This window comes from Elephas maximus, chromosome 6 (assembly GCF_024166365.1).
Source record: "Elephas maximus indicus isolate mEleMax1 chromosome 6, mEleMax1 primary haplotype, whole genome shotgun sequence".
Classification (NCBI taxonomy): Eukaryota; Metazoa; Chordata; class Mammalia; order Proboscidea; family Elephantidae; genus Elephas; species Elephas maximus.
This window is the reverse complement of record NC_064824.1, coordinates 135,111,546-135,129,441: the sequence shown is the minus strand read 5'-3', so window position 1 is coordinate 135,129,441 and position 17,896 is coordinate 135,111,546. Positions and strand designations below refer to the sequence as shown.

Below are 17,896 nucleotides of genomic sequence, written 5' to 3'. Positions count from 1 at the left end.
TTTCCAGAGAATGGCCTGCCCAATTCAACTACCTTGGTGGGCAGTTCACAAGAAGTTTATCTTGGAGGGGACACCGGGAAGTGAGTAATGTTTCCTAAAGCAAGACATTCTATGGATGTTTTACTGTGGAGCTGCGGGGTGGGTTGGAAGCCAAAAGAATCTAGTCTCACCTACAAGGAATTTTCCAGACTACAGAGTTCAGGGCCTTGTCACACAGAATGGAACTTTGTGGTTCCGTCACCTATAATCTACCCATGGGCTAGAGTGGACTCAACACAGTTGTCTTTTCTTTATGAGGGATCAACTTGGCCCTATGGAGGGATACTGTCATGGGTTGAATTGTGTCCCAAAAAATATGTGTCAACTTGGGCAGGCCATGATTCCCAGTATTGTGTGATTGTCCTCCATTTTGTGATTGATGTCATTTTCCTGTGTGTCGTAAATCCTAATCTCTGTCTGTGGTTAACGAGGCAAGATTAGGTTATGTTAGAGAGGATTAGGGTGGGATGCAACACCCTTACTCAGGTCACAGCCTTGATCCTACCTAAGGGGAGTGTCCCTGGGGTGTGGCCTGCATCACCATTTATCTTACAAGAGATGAAAGGAGAGTGAAGGGAGCAGAGAGATGGGGACCTCATACAGCCCAAAAAGAAGCGCCAGGAGAGGAGCGAGTCCTTTGGACCTGGGGTCCCTGAGCTGAGAAGCTCCTAGACCAGGGAAGATTGATGACAAGGACCTTCCCCCAGATGTGACAGAGAGAGAAAGCCTTTTCCAGGAGCCAGCACCCTGAATTCAGAATTCTAGCCTCCTAGACTGTGAAGGAAGAACTCTCTGTTTGTCAAAGCCATCCACTTGTGGTATTTCTGTTATCGCAGTACTAGATAATGAAGACAGATACTATCCCCTCTCATTTTTCTTAAAAATCCAGCCCTTCTCAACCCCGTTGTTACTCAGAGTCAGCAGTTAACCGGCAATCCAGATGTACCACCTCGAAAAACTCAGCCTCCAAATAACCCCCACCAAGCATTAATCTAACTCTCCACTGAGGGGAAGAGGGGCATCCACCCTTCCTTCCAAAAACCTCCCCTGGATCAGGCAGAAGACATGGGCTGTGTCACTCTTTTGCTTGGTTGTGCTTTTGTGGAATGCCATCAGCCTTTGTTGAGGGAACCACAGAGAAAGGGTCTGAAGAAAACTGTTTCTAAGTGTGTGCAAATCTTGTAGTTCCCGGAGAAAGATCTCTCTACCAAAAGGAAAGAACTGGGGTCCCTGGGTACCTGGTTCAGCATCCTGGGACACTCTCTGTTATGGATTGTATTGTGTCCCCCTCAAAAGTTATGCTGAAGTCGTAACCCCTCTACCTGTAAATATGACTCTGTTTAGAAATAGGGGGTTTGTTTTGTTATGTTAATGAGGCCATACCAGAGTGGGGTGAATCCTAAACCTAACCCCTTCTGAGTGATGTCTTATAAAAAGAGCAGGATACACACACACACACACACACGCACTGGGAAGAGACCAAGTGAGAAGCTACCTACAAGCCAAGGAACTCCTGGGGCTACTGGCAAGGAAGGACCCTCCCCCCAGAGCCAATGCCCTGATTTGGACTTCTAGCCTCCAAAACTGTGAGACAGTAAATCCCTGTTCTTCAAAGCACCCACTTGTGGTATTTTTGTTACAGCAGCACTAGAAGATGAAGACACTCTCTAAAATGTACTCTGCTGAGACCCACTTCAGCCTTACTGAGTCCACATATCTGGGCATGGGGCCCAGAAATTCATATATTCAACAAGCTCTTAGAACTTTGAGGATCACTGCACTGCAGCCCCTTGGTGGGAATCCACCCTGGTTTAGGACCAGCGTGGCAATTTATCCCAGGGGGTGAGCGCTCAGCCTTTCCCACTGAGTGTGATGTCAGCTGTGGATTTTTAGTAGATGCCCTTTATCAGGTTGAGGAAGTCCTCTTCTATTCCTAGCCTGCTGAGTGTTTTTATCATGAAAGGGTGTTGAATCTTCTCAGGTGCTTTTTCAGTGTCTGTTGAGATAGTTGTGTGGTTGGTGCCCTTTATCCTATTGATCTGGGGCATTCCATTCATTGATTTTGAGGTGTTAAATGAAGTGTGCAGCCCTGGGACATTGTGTGCCGTCGAGCTGATTCCGACTCACAGCAACCCTGTATGACAGAGTAGAACTGCCCCATAGGGCTTCCTAGGCTGTGATCTTCATGGGAGCAAATCACCAGGTCTTTTCTCCTGTGGGGCCACTGGTGGGTTTGAACCACTGACCTTTTGGTTAACAGCTGAACACTTAACCATTACACCACCAGGGCTCCTTTGGGTGAATGTAATGAGACATAAAACAAATACGGTATCAGGAGGAAAGATGAAACCATCACAATTTATAGGAGATATAAGCCCAAAAGAACCGATTGAAACTATCGAGCTTACAGAATTCAGCTCAGGGCCAGAATAGGGTATGTTCACTATACATCAACCATGACATGTCAGAAAGTAGAGAGATTGCGGTCATAGCAGTAACAAAATCAGAACGTATAGGACAACCTTATCAATAAATAGATATGACACACAAAAAAGAAAAACTTGAGAGATGAAACAAGGCCCAAACCTCAACAAACAGGTTAGTAACCCTGAGAGGAGGACTCCCGGTGCTAAGGCGAAGGCCTCAGGTTTCCTGTCTGTTTGCGGCCTCGCTGTACTCTTGATCATGATGCATTTTCCTTCCAGCCTTCCTGTTTAAAGTTTTTACTGGGGATTGGTATTTGATTTTGCCAACGACCTAGTAATGTGCTATATGGTATTAAGGCTTCCTAGTGATTGTGAAATTGCCTCAGTTTTATTTAAATCACTCAGAGAACATTTTAATGAGGTAATTAAAACACCTATTTGACAGCATGTTCTTGTTTCTGTCTACCGCTTATTGAAAAGTCTCCATTTGGGGAGGTATAAACATAAAACAGCTTTTTCTCCCCCCACAGATTCTCCTAGTTTTCCTCTGTCCAGATTCCCCTTCCACTGGCTAGCAGGGCCCCCAGGGGCTTCTTGGCCAGATTCCATTACCGCCCTGTCTCCTTTGGCTTTTAGAACCGTTGCACTTCGTCTTTTTGTCCTATTCGTTTTCTCTCAAAAGATTTATCTATTTAACTTTTGAATAGGAGCCCTGGTGGCGCAGTGGTTAAGAGCTCAGCTGCTAACTAAAAGGTTGCCGGTTTGAATCCACCAGTTGCTCCTTGGAAACCCTATGGGACAGTTCTACTCTGTCCCATAGGGTTGCTATGAGTTGGCGGGGAGGGTCATATAACTCACAGCAACAACGCATGGTAGAACAAGGGCGGCTCCCAAGTCCGGAGCCTGGGTTCAAAGAAGAAGGATTTTCCCTCTGTCTTCTCCACGTTTTCCACCCACCCCACCTCGTGTCCTTGTAAAAGGCAGACATGTCCTCAAGGAGGGGCACACATACACCTGCCTGTACCTTTCCTGTCCTCCCTCCCTTCACCTGCCCTGCCCTTCCCCCATCATGGCTTCCATTGGCCTCAGACCCAGAGAAGACACTCCCCAGACCTGGCCAAAGCACGAGGCAGTGCTGGGCAGAGCTCGCACAGGTGACTCCCCATCACACACCTGCTAAGGATGCTGTGGTCCTGTTCCTCCAGTACTCCCTGGAGGCTGCTCTGCAGACAGCCGACATCCCATGGAAGCCTCTTAGAAATGCAGACTCTCGGGCCCCACTCCAGACCTCCTGAGCCAGGATCTGCATTTAACAAGAACCCAAGTGATTCTAGCACACTGAAGTCCGAGAAGCGCTGGCATGGGAGACAGCTCCCTCACCCTGTTCCCCCCACCCAGCAGCTGGCTTGGGTTGACACAGCTTGGGCCTGCAGCCAGCTCCCACCCTGCCCTCCTTGCCATCTTCTCCCCACATGTCCTGACCTCCCCCTCAGCCAATGACTCATGCGGAGAAGCTCCCTGGTCCTCAGCCCAGTGCCCGGAGGTCTACCAGCCACTCCTGGCTCATGTACCGAAGCCACATAGCCATGCCGAAGGAGCAGGACTAGGCCCTTGCTCCTGACTCTGACTCAGCTAGCCTGCCGTCTGCAAATATTCACAACAGCAGCTTTTGGCCACGTCATGCAGGTCTCAGGCCCCCCTCCAAATGAGTGAATCGTCACCACACCAGTCACGGGCTGTGTGACTTCAGGCAAGTTACTGGAGCTTTCGTAGCCAAAGCTTCCTCGAGGATAAAACGGGGACGGTTATCGTGTCTAACCCACCAAGAGGTCGTGAGGCTAAGGGCATCCATCTATCCGCCCACTGCTGTGAACAACATGTGCTTACGGAGTACCTGTGGGCGCCTGGCACTTTCTTGGCAGCAGCTAACAAAACAGAGCAGGGCTGCCCTCAAGGACCTTACTAAGGAGGGAATGTGGACAGACATGGAAATAGGAAGTATAGACAATGCCAGGAAGTGCTCGGTGAATATTTGCTGAGTGGATGAATGAATGAACACTGTGCAAATATGCCTCCACCATAAGTCACATTGCCTCCTCTGTGCACTCCCAGGTAGAAATTCTGAAGCCACACCTAGAACAGAAAGACACGGGCTGGACGTTCCCAGGGATCTGAGGAACCAGTAGAAGACTGGGGCTGGAGAGGGAGCTGCTGGGCTTTCCAGCAGGTAATGAGTAGAGAAGAACTGAAGCTGTTATAAAAATATCTCTGACTTAGGCAATAATTGAGGCAGAATCAGAGTTGTTTTTCAGATAGTTCCACAAATCTTCGTGTGTGTGTGTGTGTGTGCGTGTGTGTGTGTGGTCTTGTTCTTGTTAAGTGACTTCAAGTTGATTCCAATTCACAGGGACCCCATGGGGCAGAGCAGAACTGCCCCATAGGGTTTTCTTGGCTGTAACCTTTATGGGAGCAGAGGGAAGGGGTCTTTCTCCCGCAGAGCTGCTGGGTGGGTTCAAACCACCGGCCTTAATCAAGTGCTTAACTGTGGCATCACCAGGGCTCCTTTTGTGCATGGTCTTAAAGATGGTAAGATTTTGAAACACATTTTCTCAGGGTCCCAGACCTTCCTCATTTAAAAAAAAACACTAGGAGTAGCTGGAGGGCAGTCCCATGGATCACGACCACGCACACCCCACTGAGGGCTCCCTGAGCCTCCCTTGGACCACAGATTTTGAGAGCTAGAAGGAATTGTAAGAACACCCCCTCGGGCTTCATGGACAGGAAGCTGAGGTCCTGACCTGACCAATGTTAAGCTGGTGATGAAAGGCATCAGGACATGGAGATTCGGACCCAGGCCCCCTGACTCCCAGCCCAGCGCCCTTTGCGATGCATCGTACAGGCCCCCACGGGTTACAGCATGCACAGTAAAAGCCGGTGGTCAGCGCTGATACATCCAACAACGCGGCTAAACCCCAGCTGCATCGTGCTAAGTGAAAGGGAAAGAGGGCAGGGATAACCCAGTGGTAGAACTTCCACCTTCCGTGCGGGAGCACAGGGTTCAACGCCCGGCCAACGCACCTCATGTGCGGCCACCACCCATCCATCAGAGGAGGCTTGTGTGGTGCTATGATGCCGAACAGGTTTCAGTGGTGCTTCTACACAAAGACAGACTAGGAAGAAAGGCCTGGCAATCTACTTCTGAAAATTCCACCAATGAAAACTCTACGGATCAAAGGATCCAGTCCACAGCTGGTCATGGGGATGGCATGGGACCGGGCAGCATTTTGTTCTGTTGTGCATGGGCTCACCGTGAGTTGGCAGCTAGCACCAACAAAGTGAGAGGAACTAGACTGCAAAGGCTGTCCACTACACGGCTACATTCACAGGCCAGCCAGGGAAAGGCAAAGCAGAGGGAGTGAATACAGGGGCTGGGGCAAGGGAGGCGCTGACTCCGGCAGGGCACAAGGGAGCTTTTTGGGGCGATGAAACTGTTTTGTGTCTTGACCGTGGTGGTGATTACATGGGCTCTATTGTCAACACTCATAAAACAGTACACTTCAAAGGGTAAATCTTATTGTACATAAATTATATCTCAATTTTTAATGTAGCTTTAAATAACGATGATAATGATAATAATAATAACCTTGAATGCAAAAAAAAAAAAAAAGTCCGTGTTCAGGACCATGGTGTGGAGGTCTTTGAGATCCACCATCGTCAGGGTAGCAAGCATGCCCTACCGGTAACGGTCAATCTGGCTGCAAGCAAGGATTTCCGAATGCAAACTTTCCTCCTGGTGGTTCAATGTCCCCAAAGCCAGTGTGTTGTCACCCCCAACCTGGCTTCGGTACGATGTCACTGACTGGCAGTGGCATCGATCTGCCCAGTCCTTCTGGCTTACAACCAGCCAGTGGGACAGCTGGCTCCCTCATCCCCTCCTCCCACCATGAGTCACTGGCTCCTCCTGCCTTCCTCTTGCATCTGCCGCTCTCCTTGCCCTAGCCACCACCCTGGTCTAGGTGCTGGCCCGTCACCCCTGTGAAACACCTGCACTCAGAATGGTCTCTGGCCTTCTGGCCCTGGCACCCCCTGGCCAACCTGCCCAGAGCACCACTTGGAACCTGCCACCTCCACGTTCACAGTCTTCAAGGGTGTCCTGCCACCAATAGGACACGGAGAAAGACTGGCTCCAACACACTGCTAATTCCTACATCATCCCTCCCCCTCCCAGGGACCCTTGCCCACTGGCTGTTCCCAAATCCCACTCCAAGCTGAGAACAGCCTCAGTACAAGAGAAAGAAGGGAGAAGATATCAGGGTAGGTGGGAGCCACCGAATACTAAAATCTCAGTGGCCTCTCCAGCCTCTGTCTAAATGCCTGAGTGACAGGGAATTCCCTACCCTGTCTTTGGATGCTCTTAAATCCTAAACCTCTGCCTTATACTGAGCTCAATCCATCTACCTGTGGTCTTCCACCCACTCCTACCCTTGTCTCAAGAGAACAGATGTCTTGCCCTGCTGGCTCTCCTCTTCCAGCCTTCCATTACTTCCCCAAGGAACTGGGTTCCCACCAGAGTCCCCAGGACGGGGGATGGTTCGCTCATTTGGCCAGGATAGGAACCTCGCTCGCTCTCTCTCCTTCGATTGCATGGTCTAAGAACAATTCTGCTCATGCTGTAGCCACATCTCCTTGATGGCTCAGGTTGAAGTTACTGTGAGTGAGAGCCACCCTGTCCTGCACTCAGGCCATGGGTCCCTTGCCACATTTATAGGAGCATCGCCCTCACAGGGACCCCTAGAGAGGTGTCACATTCATTATCCAGCACCTTCATGTGACCCTTGGGTACCATGCTTTCTGCTCTGGCCATCTGAAATGGTACCATTACTCACCAAGGAGTATTATCAAGCTGATGGGACCACACTGATCCCAGAGTGAACACTCCAGCTTTTATGGATCAGGAGACGGAAGTCAGGACGAGGCAGGGTGTGCCAGGATCACGCAGCTGACCGTGGCCATGAAGGAGCTCTCTAGGCCCCCACCAGCTGCCCCAAGGCAGCCCCTTTCCTGAGCACGCCTTGCCCCTAAATACCTAATGCTTCGTTTCTTCTTGGCTGATCATGTATGGACAAGATTGTTAATAGAATATTCCCAAGCATGCAGGCAGGTAGAAAGGAAGTGATATTCCAAGGCAAACCTTCTGAATCCATGTCATAGAAAGCTGGGTCTAGGAATCAGACGGGTCTAGTCCCCAAATGCCCCCCTACCCAGAAAGCCTTAATTCTTCCTTTGGATGAGCAAGGACATTCTCTGCCTGTTATCCTCTTGACTGTTCTAATTGACCAACTGCCCTGAGGTCGATGGTGTGGGGCTGGACTGGGGTGGGGACAGAAGAAGGGGGTGGGGACCTCACCCATAGGGAACTCCAAAAATAGGGGCTTGGGGTATTGGGCAGCATGTCTGGCTGTAAGAAGAGGGGTGCAGTGGGAAGGGGCTGTCCTCCAGCTTAGCCCCCCATTCTCCCTATTTTATAAAAGGACGCAGACAAATGAGGTGGTTTGTAAGCTTTCCTGAGTCTCTGACCCCTTTAAGAACATGTCAGAAGCTTCAATTCTGTCACCCGGAAAAGTATGTATGCACATATACACACTGCTTTTGTGTACAGTTTATGTACCCCTGCGGCCTCCCCAGAATCCAAAGACCTCCCATCTTGAACCCTCAGATAGGCGGGAACCACCAGGAGCTCCTAGTTTGTCTGCTCTGTCTAGCATGCCATCCTCCCAGCTGATGACACCCACCAAGGATCTGTGCAGTCCCTCACCCCCCTGAGAGCCCCCACCATGAAAGAGATCCATGTTGGGAGGGAATTGGGGTTTCCCTGAGCAATCCTAGCTTATTCCTATTGTACCTCCTTTCCCTATGGAAAGTTTTCTGGTTCAAATGATATGTTATCTCATCACCCTAGAGAGAGGTAACCGTTCCATTCCCCCACCCACTGGGGTAGCTATGGGGCCAGGGGCTGTCTTAGTTTCCTGTGTTGCGGGCTACACATAGTGAGCGGCTTTAAAGGACAGAAGTTTTTCATCTCACGGTTCTGGAGAGCAGAAGTCCAGATCAGGGCATCGGCCATGTTGATTCCTTCTGGGAGCCCTAAGGGAGAGCCTATCCATGCAGCTTTCTCCTAGCTTTGATGGCTCCCAGCAGTCCTTGGCATTCCTTGCCTTGTCTCCATGTCTGTCCCTATTGGCCATTGACTGCCAGTTGTTCTTTCTTTGTCTATCTGTATCTGTTCTCCTCTTTTATAAGACACCCTTCAGATGGGATTAGGACCCACCTTACTCCAGTAGGAAACCCTGATGGTGTAGTGGTTAAGAGCTATGGCTGCTAACCAAAAGGTCGGCAGTTTGAATCCACTTGGAAACTCTCCTGGGGTACTTCTACTCTGTTCTGTAGGGTCGCTGTGAGTAGGAATTGTTGACGGCAGTGGGTTTCTTGTTTTTACTCCAGTATGACCTCATGTTACCCTAACTGGTAACATCTTGAAGACCGTATTTCCAAACAAGGTCACATTCACAGCTACTGGAGGTTAGGATTTCAAGATATCCTTTTTGAGGGGTGTGGGGTTACACAAAGGAGCCCGGGGAGCACAATTGTTAAGCACTTGGCTGCTAACCAAAAGGTCGGTGGTTCAAACCTACCAGTGAACCCATGGGAGAAAAGCCTAGCAATCTGCTCCTGTAAAGATTATAGCCCAGGAAACCCTATGCGGGCAGTTCTACTCTGTCATAGAGGGTCGCTATGACTCGAAATTGGCTCAACAGCACACAACAATAGGGGGACACAAGTCAACCCATAATGGGGACGTCGTTACCTCTACTGCTGCCATACAACATCCCATTGGAGAGACCACTAATCCAGCAGCCAGGCTTGGCCATCAGTTGACGGCAAGAAGTTTGTCCTTGCCAAGTTCAAGTTTTCCCATTTCTAAATTTCTGTTGTGGGACCTTTCGTTTGCTGGCAGCCCCTTTCCACTCTTCCCACGGCTCTTCCTCCAAGTGTTTGTACATCTACACTTCCCTTGTACTGGTTTCCTGGAGTACCCCTCACTATTTTTGCTGCTCTTTTTCTCTTGAATTATTCACAAAATGTTTACTTGAAAGCTACTTCTCTGAGCCACATTAAGCATTCTCCCCCCAAAACGCCTCCTACAAATATAATAAACAAACCTCAATTATAAAAATGACACATGAATGTGTTCAAATTGCAGTGGTTAAACAGTAATTTTCATTGACAAAGACGTGATTGCCAGAACCTGTAGATTCTTCCAGATTTCATCAAGTCAGAATGAGAGTTATCGTGAAGGGAGTACTTAGTCCAATGGCTCTAACCGAAAATTCTATTCCTTCTCTTCTAAGGCCCTCAAAGCCCGGCGAAGCTTGGGGAGGTTACCGACCTCCAGTCATTCTGTTGAGAAACAGTTGGACTGATTGCCATGGAGACCAAGGCATCTGAAGATCCAGAAAAGCCCTGGAAGAAATCAGTGCGCCATTCATGGGAAAATGATGAGCCAGTCAAGGAGAGACCTGAGCTACCCTGGGAAGAGGAGACACACCATGCTGACCAGGAGACCCCAGAACCCCACCGCCAAATCCCAATTCAGAGAAACTCCATCTTCAACCACGCCATCAGACACAGAAGCAAAACCAAGACCCGAGATAACTCCGAAAAGAACACTGGCCACCACCAGGCAGGTCAGTACCAGGGACAGCAGTCACGGCTGTGCCTTTAGGTCCTTTGGAGCCATCAGGGCTGAATATATCACACCAGCTACAGTTGAGTGGACTCCAGCTCATGTGTGTCAGAGTAAAACTGTGCACCATAGGGTTTTCAATGGCTGCCTTTTTGGAAGTAGATTGCCAAGCCTTTCTTCCAAGGCACCTCTAAGTGGACTCGAACCACGAACCTTTGGGTTAGCAGTCAAGCGTGTTAACCTTTTACACCACTCAGGGACTCCGTCAGGGCTAAAGGGTCCTAATTAAATGAAAGGAGAATAATAGGTGTTGAAGATTACCAAAAACCAAAACCCGTTGCCATCGAGTTGATTCCGACTCATAGTGACCCTACAGGACTGAGTGGAACTGCCCCATAGGGTTTCCAAAGAGCAGCTGGTGGATTCAAACTGCTGACCTTTTGGTTGGCAGCTGAGCTCTTAACCACTGCGCCACCAGGGCTCCTGAAAATTACCAAGGGCAGATCTAAAAAGGTAGAAATTTTTGAAGCCTTTTTCTAAGGAATTCAAATTCCCCCAAAACGATGACGTGGATGCTTCAGGAGAAAGCTCCATGTGGTCTCTCCTCCTCCAGCAGGATAGCTCAGGCTTACTCACATGGCAGCAGCCTTCTAAGGCAGCACGAGCCGAAGCTGCCAGGCCTCTTGAGGGCTCCTCTCAGAACTTGCACAATGTCACTTCTACCACATTTTATTGGTCAAAGCAGCTCACAGGGCCAGTACAGATGAACGGGGATGGGGACATTGACTCCACTACTTGATGCAAGTGGCTGCAAAGAATTTGTGGTTGTTCATTGTCAATCACAAATGCTAATAATTTTTTTTTCAAGTATTTTTTTTTATGGTGCTAAGCAAGAGAAACACAATGAAATACTGTAGTCATGGAAGCTGGGTGAATGGTACATTCTATTACTCACTTAACCTTTGTGTATATTTGAAATTTTTCATAAATTAAAAGTTGAACACACACACTTACACACACAAAAAGTTGTAGTACTTGACCTTGAGGAATTCACAATATTGCAGTCATGTACTACTACTGCATTAAGGAGCCCTAGTGACACAATGGTTGAGCACTCAGCTGCTAACCAAAAGGTTGGTTCAAATGCACCCAATTGCACCGTGGAAGAAAGACCTGGCGATATGCTCCTGTCTTTAAAGACTACAGCCTAGAAAATTCTATGGAGCAGTTCTACTCTGTCACATGGGGTCACTATGAGTCAGAATCGACTCCACAGCACCTAACATCAACAACACTATTGCTGCAAGCCACATGTCGAGGTTCACAACAGCAACAAAGACAAAGAGCTAGATCCTTCTGGTGGGGTTAGGGAAAACCTCCCCCAAAGGTGATGTTTTAGTTGAGTCTTAAAGGAAGGTAAAGACATGACCAGAGAGAAAACAGGAGCTAACTTGGCCGATCATTTCTAGGTACTCAGTGACATTTCATGGGTGTCCTTTGTTGTCGTTGTTGTTGTTAGGTGCCGTCGAGTCTATTCGGACTCATAGCAACCCTAGGTACAACAGAACGAGATGTCGCCCAGTCCTGCATCATCCTCACAGTTGTCACTATGTTTGAGCCCATTGTTGTAGCCACTGTGTCAATCCATTTCACTGAGGGCCTTTCTCTTTATTACTGACCCTCTACCAAGCATGATGTCCTTCTCCAGGGACTGGTCCCTTCTGATAACACATCCAAAGTACATGAGACGAAGTCTCGCCATCCTCACTTCTAAGGAACACGCTGGCTGTACTTCCTCCAAGACAGATTCGCTCGTTCTTCTGGTACTCCATGATATATTCAATATGGGTGTCCATACCATACCCATTTTACAGATTTTTTTTTAAAAAACTGAGGCCCACATATATTGCATCCCTTACCCCAGTTCACACAGCTGGTGAGTGATGCAACTTAGACTGGAGTTCAGAACCATTTAGTCCCAACGCCTGTGCAGATGGAGAAGAGATTAGGCCAGCACTGTCCGAAAGAAACACAACGCAGGCCACATACGTCACCTAAAATTTCCCAGGGGACACGTTAAAAACGTAAAAAGAGATGGGTAAAATGGATTTTCATAATGGATTTTATTTAGCCCAATACATTCAAAATGTAATCATTTCATCACACAATTAATAACATAAAATTATTAATGAGATATTCTACATTCTCTTTTTTTTTGTACTGTCTTTGAGATCTGTTGACTATTTTGTACTTACAGCCCATCTCAGTCTGAACTCTAAGCTTCCATCGGCAACCCTCGGTCTATATTTAAAAAAAAAAAAAAAATTTTTTTTTTTTTTTAGATTGCATAAAATATACGATCAGAAAAGTAGATTTACGTACCCAAATCGCTCCAAAGAGACTTAAAAGCTTTCCAATAACTGGATTGAGTGTCACTTTTTAAATTTAAATTAACCGAAGTTAAATAAAATGAAAAATTCCATTCCTCGGCCCCACCAGCCACGTTTCAAGTGCTCAACAGCTGCAGGAGGCTTCCATAACGGACAGCACGATATTCCCCAAAAACCAAACTCACGGCCGTCCAGTTGGTTCCGACTCACAGCAATCCCGCAGGACAGCGTAGAACTGCCCCCATAGGGTCTCCTAGGCTAATATCTTTCTGAAAGCAGACTACCACGTGCTTCTCCTGTGGAGCAGCTGGTAGGTTTGAACCGCCGACCTTTCAGCCAAGGCTTAACTACTGTGTCCCCAGGTCTCCTTAGCTCAGGGTTAGAGCGTTGTAAACTGAGGGAAAAGCAGGTGCAGCTGCCTGGGGTGGAGTGAGGGTTTGTGCTTTCTGGGCAATGAAAAGGTGGGCGTGGAGCTGTGTCAGGGATGAGGCTGTGGAGGCAATCAGCTGATAGGAAAGAGCTTATGGCCTCCCAGCGGAGCCGAGAATGCTTGATATCAGGGTAGACTAGAAGGGGGGTCACCTCACTTCCTGCCGACCCCAACAATGCCATTTATGTCCAGACCATAAATATTTCATCAGACTTACAACTTTAATTTTTTAACAGACTTCATTTTCTAGAGCAGTTTCAGGTTTACAGAAAATTGTGCAGAAAGTAGAAGTTCCCATACTCCCCTGCACATGGCACCTCCCATGGTTCACATCTTACATTGGGGTGGTAATTTGTTACAATGTTACAATCACTAATGAGGACTCCCTGGGTGGTGCAAACAGTTAACACGCTCAGCTGCTAACCAAAATGTTGGAGGTACAAATGCACCCATACTCATTTTACAGATTAAAAAAAAAAAAAAGACAACTGAGGTGCCTCGGAAGAAAGGCCTGGCCATCTACATCTGAAAAATCAGCCATTGAAAATCCCATGGAGCACACAGCTCTACTCTGACACACATGGGTTTGCCAGGAGTCAGAGGCGACTTGACGGCAACCTGTGTTTATTATCAATTAAAGTCCATAGTTTACATTAAAGATCATTCTTTGTGTCTTCCAGGACTAATGGGCTTTGACAACACATAATGTCACGTACCCACCATTACAGTATCACACAGAACAGCTTCACAGCCCTAAAAATGCCCTGTGGTCCACCTGTTCATCCTTCCTCCCTTCCGCTTGCCCCTGTCAACCGCTTACAATGCTATTTTAAAAGTGACTCCCTTGTTTCGCCTCCCTGGAGTGAACGCCCCAAGACTGCCCAACGGGTATTCATTCAAAGTCCAAGGAGAAAACGCTCGGCTCAGCTCTGCCTTGCTGTGTGCAAGAGAGGACGGGAGACGCAGACAACACGGGCCGCCTGGTCAGCAGGCTTCCTGGCTCAGCCCCTAGCAACAAAGAAAGCTCATGCCCTGGCCTCTGGATTTGTGTTTGGGGTCTGGGAGAAGGTGGAAGGCATTCCCATGTCATCTAATAGGGATCTGGAAATAAGGCAAAAAATTACGGGGTGCCCTCTCAAAGTTACACTGGAGATTGACCACCATCCCCACCTACCGGACCTGAGGTTCTAGGGGAGGGGAACCTTGACTTATTCACTATTAATAGGACCTGGACATCGTAAAGTTAGATGTTAAAGGACAGATAAGTTGCAAACAATTTGTCCAGCAGAAAAGATAGCGTCGGTGGGTAGGGTTTTCCTGCCCTCTAGGACATTACCCAGGTTTGTTTCTAAATTTGTCATCTTATTTCCAACATGCTCTGTTTCCCTCAGTGGTGCATGGATGGGAGCCCTGGTGGCACAGTGGTTAAGCGTTTGGCTGCTAACCAAAAGGTTGACAGTTCAAACCCACCAGCCGCACCTTGGAAGTCTTACGGGGCGGTTCTACTCCATCCTGTAGGGTCACTATGAGTCCGAATTGACTTGATAGCAATGGGTTTGGTTTTTTGTTTTGTTTTCATGTGTGTGTGTATGTGTATGTACACCAACGTGTACAAGTATGTGAAATTTCTCGTATCACAATTATGATTTCCATAGAAAATACCACCCCAAGTCACCAAATACAGCACAACCCCCCCCCCACAAAAAAAAAAAAAAACTAGTTACTGTCTAGTTGACTCGGACTCATGGTGACCTCACGTGCGTCAGAGTAGAACTGTGCGCCATAGAGTTTTCAGTGGCTGCTTTTTCCGAAGTAGGTCATCAGGTTTTTCTTCTGAGGTGCCTCTGGGTGGACTTGACCCACCAACCTTTAAATTAGCAGCCAAGCTCCTTAACCATTTGCACCACCCACGGACTCCAAATATAGCACAAAAAAAACGTTGCCATCAAGTTAATTCAGACTCATTCGACAGAGTAGAGCTGCCCCATGGGGTTTCCAAGAAGTGCCTGGTGGATTTTAACTGCCGACCTTTTTGGTTAGCAGTCAGGCTCTTAACTAGTGCACCACCAGGGCTCCTAAATATAGCACAAAACAAAACAAAAACAAACCCATTGCCCTTGAGTCGTTTCCAACTCATAGCGACCCTATAGGACAGAGTTGAACTGCCCCATAGGGTTTCCAAGGAGCGCCTGGTGGATTTGAGCTGCTGGCCTTTTTGGTTAGCAGCCGAGCTCTTAACCACTACGCCACCCAAAACCAAACCCAGTGCTGTCAAGTCGATTCCGACTCATAGTGACCCTATAGGATAGAGTACAACTGCCCCATAGAGCTTCCAAGCAGCACCTGGCAGATTCGAACTGCCAACCTTTTTGGTTAGCAGCCGTAGCACTTAACCACTATGCCACCAGGGTTTCCACTACGCCACCAGGGTTTCCAAATAGAGCACAAGGTGTGGCAAATTCTCCTTCGGGGACATGAGATAAGGGACATCCTCCTCAGTTCCCCCCTTTCCTTCCCAGGGCCACATCTATTACTGTCCCAGTCATAGACACTTGCCTGCAAAGGGGGAGATACAAATTTTCTAACTCACTGCATTTCTTCAACGTCACAGGTTCACTAGAAAATGGAAAATCTGCAAACGAGCCCCTGGCCTTGAAAGTCCCCCAGAGCAGAACGCCGCCCTGGAGGATACCAACGCAGACAGACCCGGCAGCCCAGAAAACGAGGTAAGAGACAGCAAATCAGGAGGGAGGGCCAGCTCCTGAAGAGACTAACAGGGGCCTGTGCTGCAAGTCCTGACGGGCCCACAAGGCTGTTTTGAGTTTTATTAAAAAAAACAAAAAAACTTAACTTTTAGTTGTTCGTATTAAAAAACAAGCAAAAAAACTCCACGATTTCTTTTTAAAAACGTAACATGTGTTCTAAAAAAATAAAGTCTGTTTAAACTTTAAATATAAGCAAATAACCGCTTCTTACTTTTCTGCTAGAAAAAAATGGAAATTTTAGACTTTACATGTAAGTGAGAAAAAGAAGAAATCCCTGTGACGCCACACCTGGAGATGAAATAATATATTGTCGTCATCAGTGGATTTCAAATCTACTTTTTCTATATGTTTTATGCATGTTTTCTTTTCATAAAATGGGATCTTACTGTATGTCCTGTCTTGAACCTACTTAACGTTGTTGTTGTTGTTGTCAAGTGCCATCGAGTTGATTCCGACTCATGGTGACCCCATGTGTTCAGAGCAGAACTGCCCGAGAGGGTTTCCTAGGCTGTAATCTTTACGGGATCCGAGCACCAGATTTTTTCTCCCACGGTTGGAACTGCTGACCTTTCAGTTAGCAGCCAAGCCCTTAACCACTGCACCACCAGGGCTCCTTAGTTGCTTAATAGTATTTCACGAGCACCTCTAGAGTAGAACTGCCACACAGGATTTTCAAGGAGTGGCTGGTGGATTCGAACTGCCAACCTTTTGGTTAGTAGCCATAGCTCTTAACCACTGTACCACCAGGGCTCCAAAATTTATCAATTTTTTTCTTTTATTTTTTGTGCTTTTTCATCCTATCTAAGAAATGTTTGCCTACTTCAAGGCCAGGAAAACACTCCCTATTTCCTTCTAAGAGCTTTATAGTCTCAGCTTTTGCGTTTAGGCCTACAACTTCTGTGGATAGCCAGTTGTTCAAATACCGTTACACTAAAAGTCTTCTGTTCCAGGGCTGCCAATCCTCCGTGGAACCCAGACTTCCTGGAGCCATTGAGGCTGATGAAGCCCTGAAACTATTGCCCTCAGCTGATCTTAAAAGTTAAACCTTAAACCAACTATCCCCTGATCTTAATAATAAGGTACACCTGCTTTCGGCATCGTGCTCTTTTAAAGAATTATCTATGTGACATGAGATCGAATGGACAGCGGCAACTCAAAAGGTTGAGTGGGAAGCTTAGAGGGCAGTGAGTTTAAGAGAAGGGTGGTGGAATAATGTGGAAAAAGATAGTGAGAATGGTAGTACAATGTGGAGAATGTAACCAATGTCACTGAATTATACATGCAGAAATTGTTGAAATGGTGTATCTTTGGCTGGGTATACTTTCACCAAAATAAAAAATAAATTTTTTTTAAAGGGCTTCTGTTCCCCACTGAATTACACGGGTGTTTTTGCTGAAAGCCACTGACTACAGCTATGTGGGTCTATTTCTGGACTTTCTCTTCTGTTTCATTGGTCTGTTTAATCTCTCCTGTGTCGATACCATATCGTCTGAAACGTAGCTTTATGGTGAGTCTCAAAATCTGGTAGTGTAAGCCCTCCTACCTTGTTCTTTTTTCAGATTGTCTTGGCTATTTTAAGCGCTTTGCATTTCCACACGCATTTTAGAATCTGCTTGTCAATTTCTACAAGGAAGGGTCTGCTAGGATTTCAACTGAGTTTGCAGTGTCACTATAGGTAAGCTCGGGGGTCACTGACATCTTAAAATAAACATACTCAATCTATGAGTATGTTATAAAAAAAAAAAGCTCTCCATTTATTTGGGAAATCTTTAAATATGTTCAGCAAGGTTTTGTAGTTTTTAGCAGAGCGATCTCACACATATGTTCATTAAGCGTATTCCCAAGTATTTCATAAGGGCGCTGCTATTTTGTATGGTGGAGCTTTATAATTTCAAGTTCCGATTGTTCCTGGCTAGTAGTACAGTATATAGAAACCACTCATTTCTGCATGTTGACCTGGTGTCCTGTGACCTTGGTAACTTCACTTATTAATTATCATAGATTGTTTATAGATCCCTTCAGAATTTCTAGGCACACTATCTGGGAACAAAGCAGTTTTATTTCTTCCTTTCTAATCTTCACACCTTCTGTTTTCTTTTCTG

The 17,896-nt window shown here is 47.1% G+C and overlaps 1 protein-coding gene across 1 annotated transcript in view; it reads left to right on the top strand.

The window, feature by feature from the left end:
* Positions 1-17,896, top strand: part of NGEF (neuronal guanine nucleotide exchange factor) — a 103,714-nt gene that overhangs the window by 14,394 nt on the left and 71,424 nt on the right. Inside the window, exons 2-3 of the mRNA XM_049888464.1 lie at positions 9,875-10,210; positions 15,641-15,755. Coding sequence (XP_049744421.1) covers positions 9,952-10,210; positions 15,641-15,755 — 374 coding nt within the window. The 5' untranslated portion in view covers positions 9,875-9,951. The remainder of the gene's footprint in view (positions 1-9,874; positions 10,211-15,640; positions 15,756-17,896) is intronic.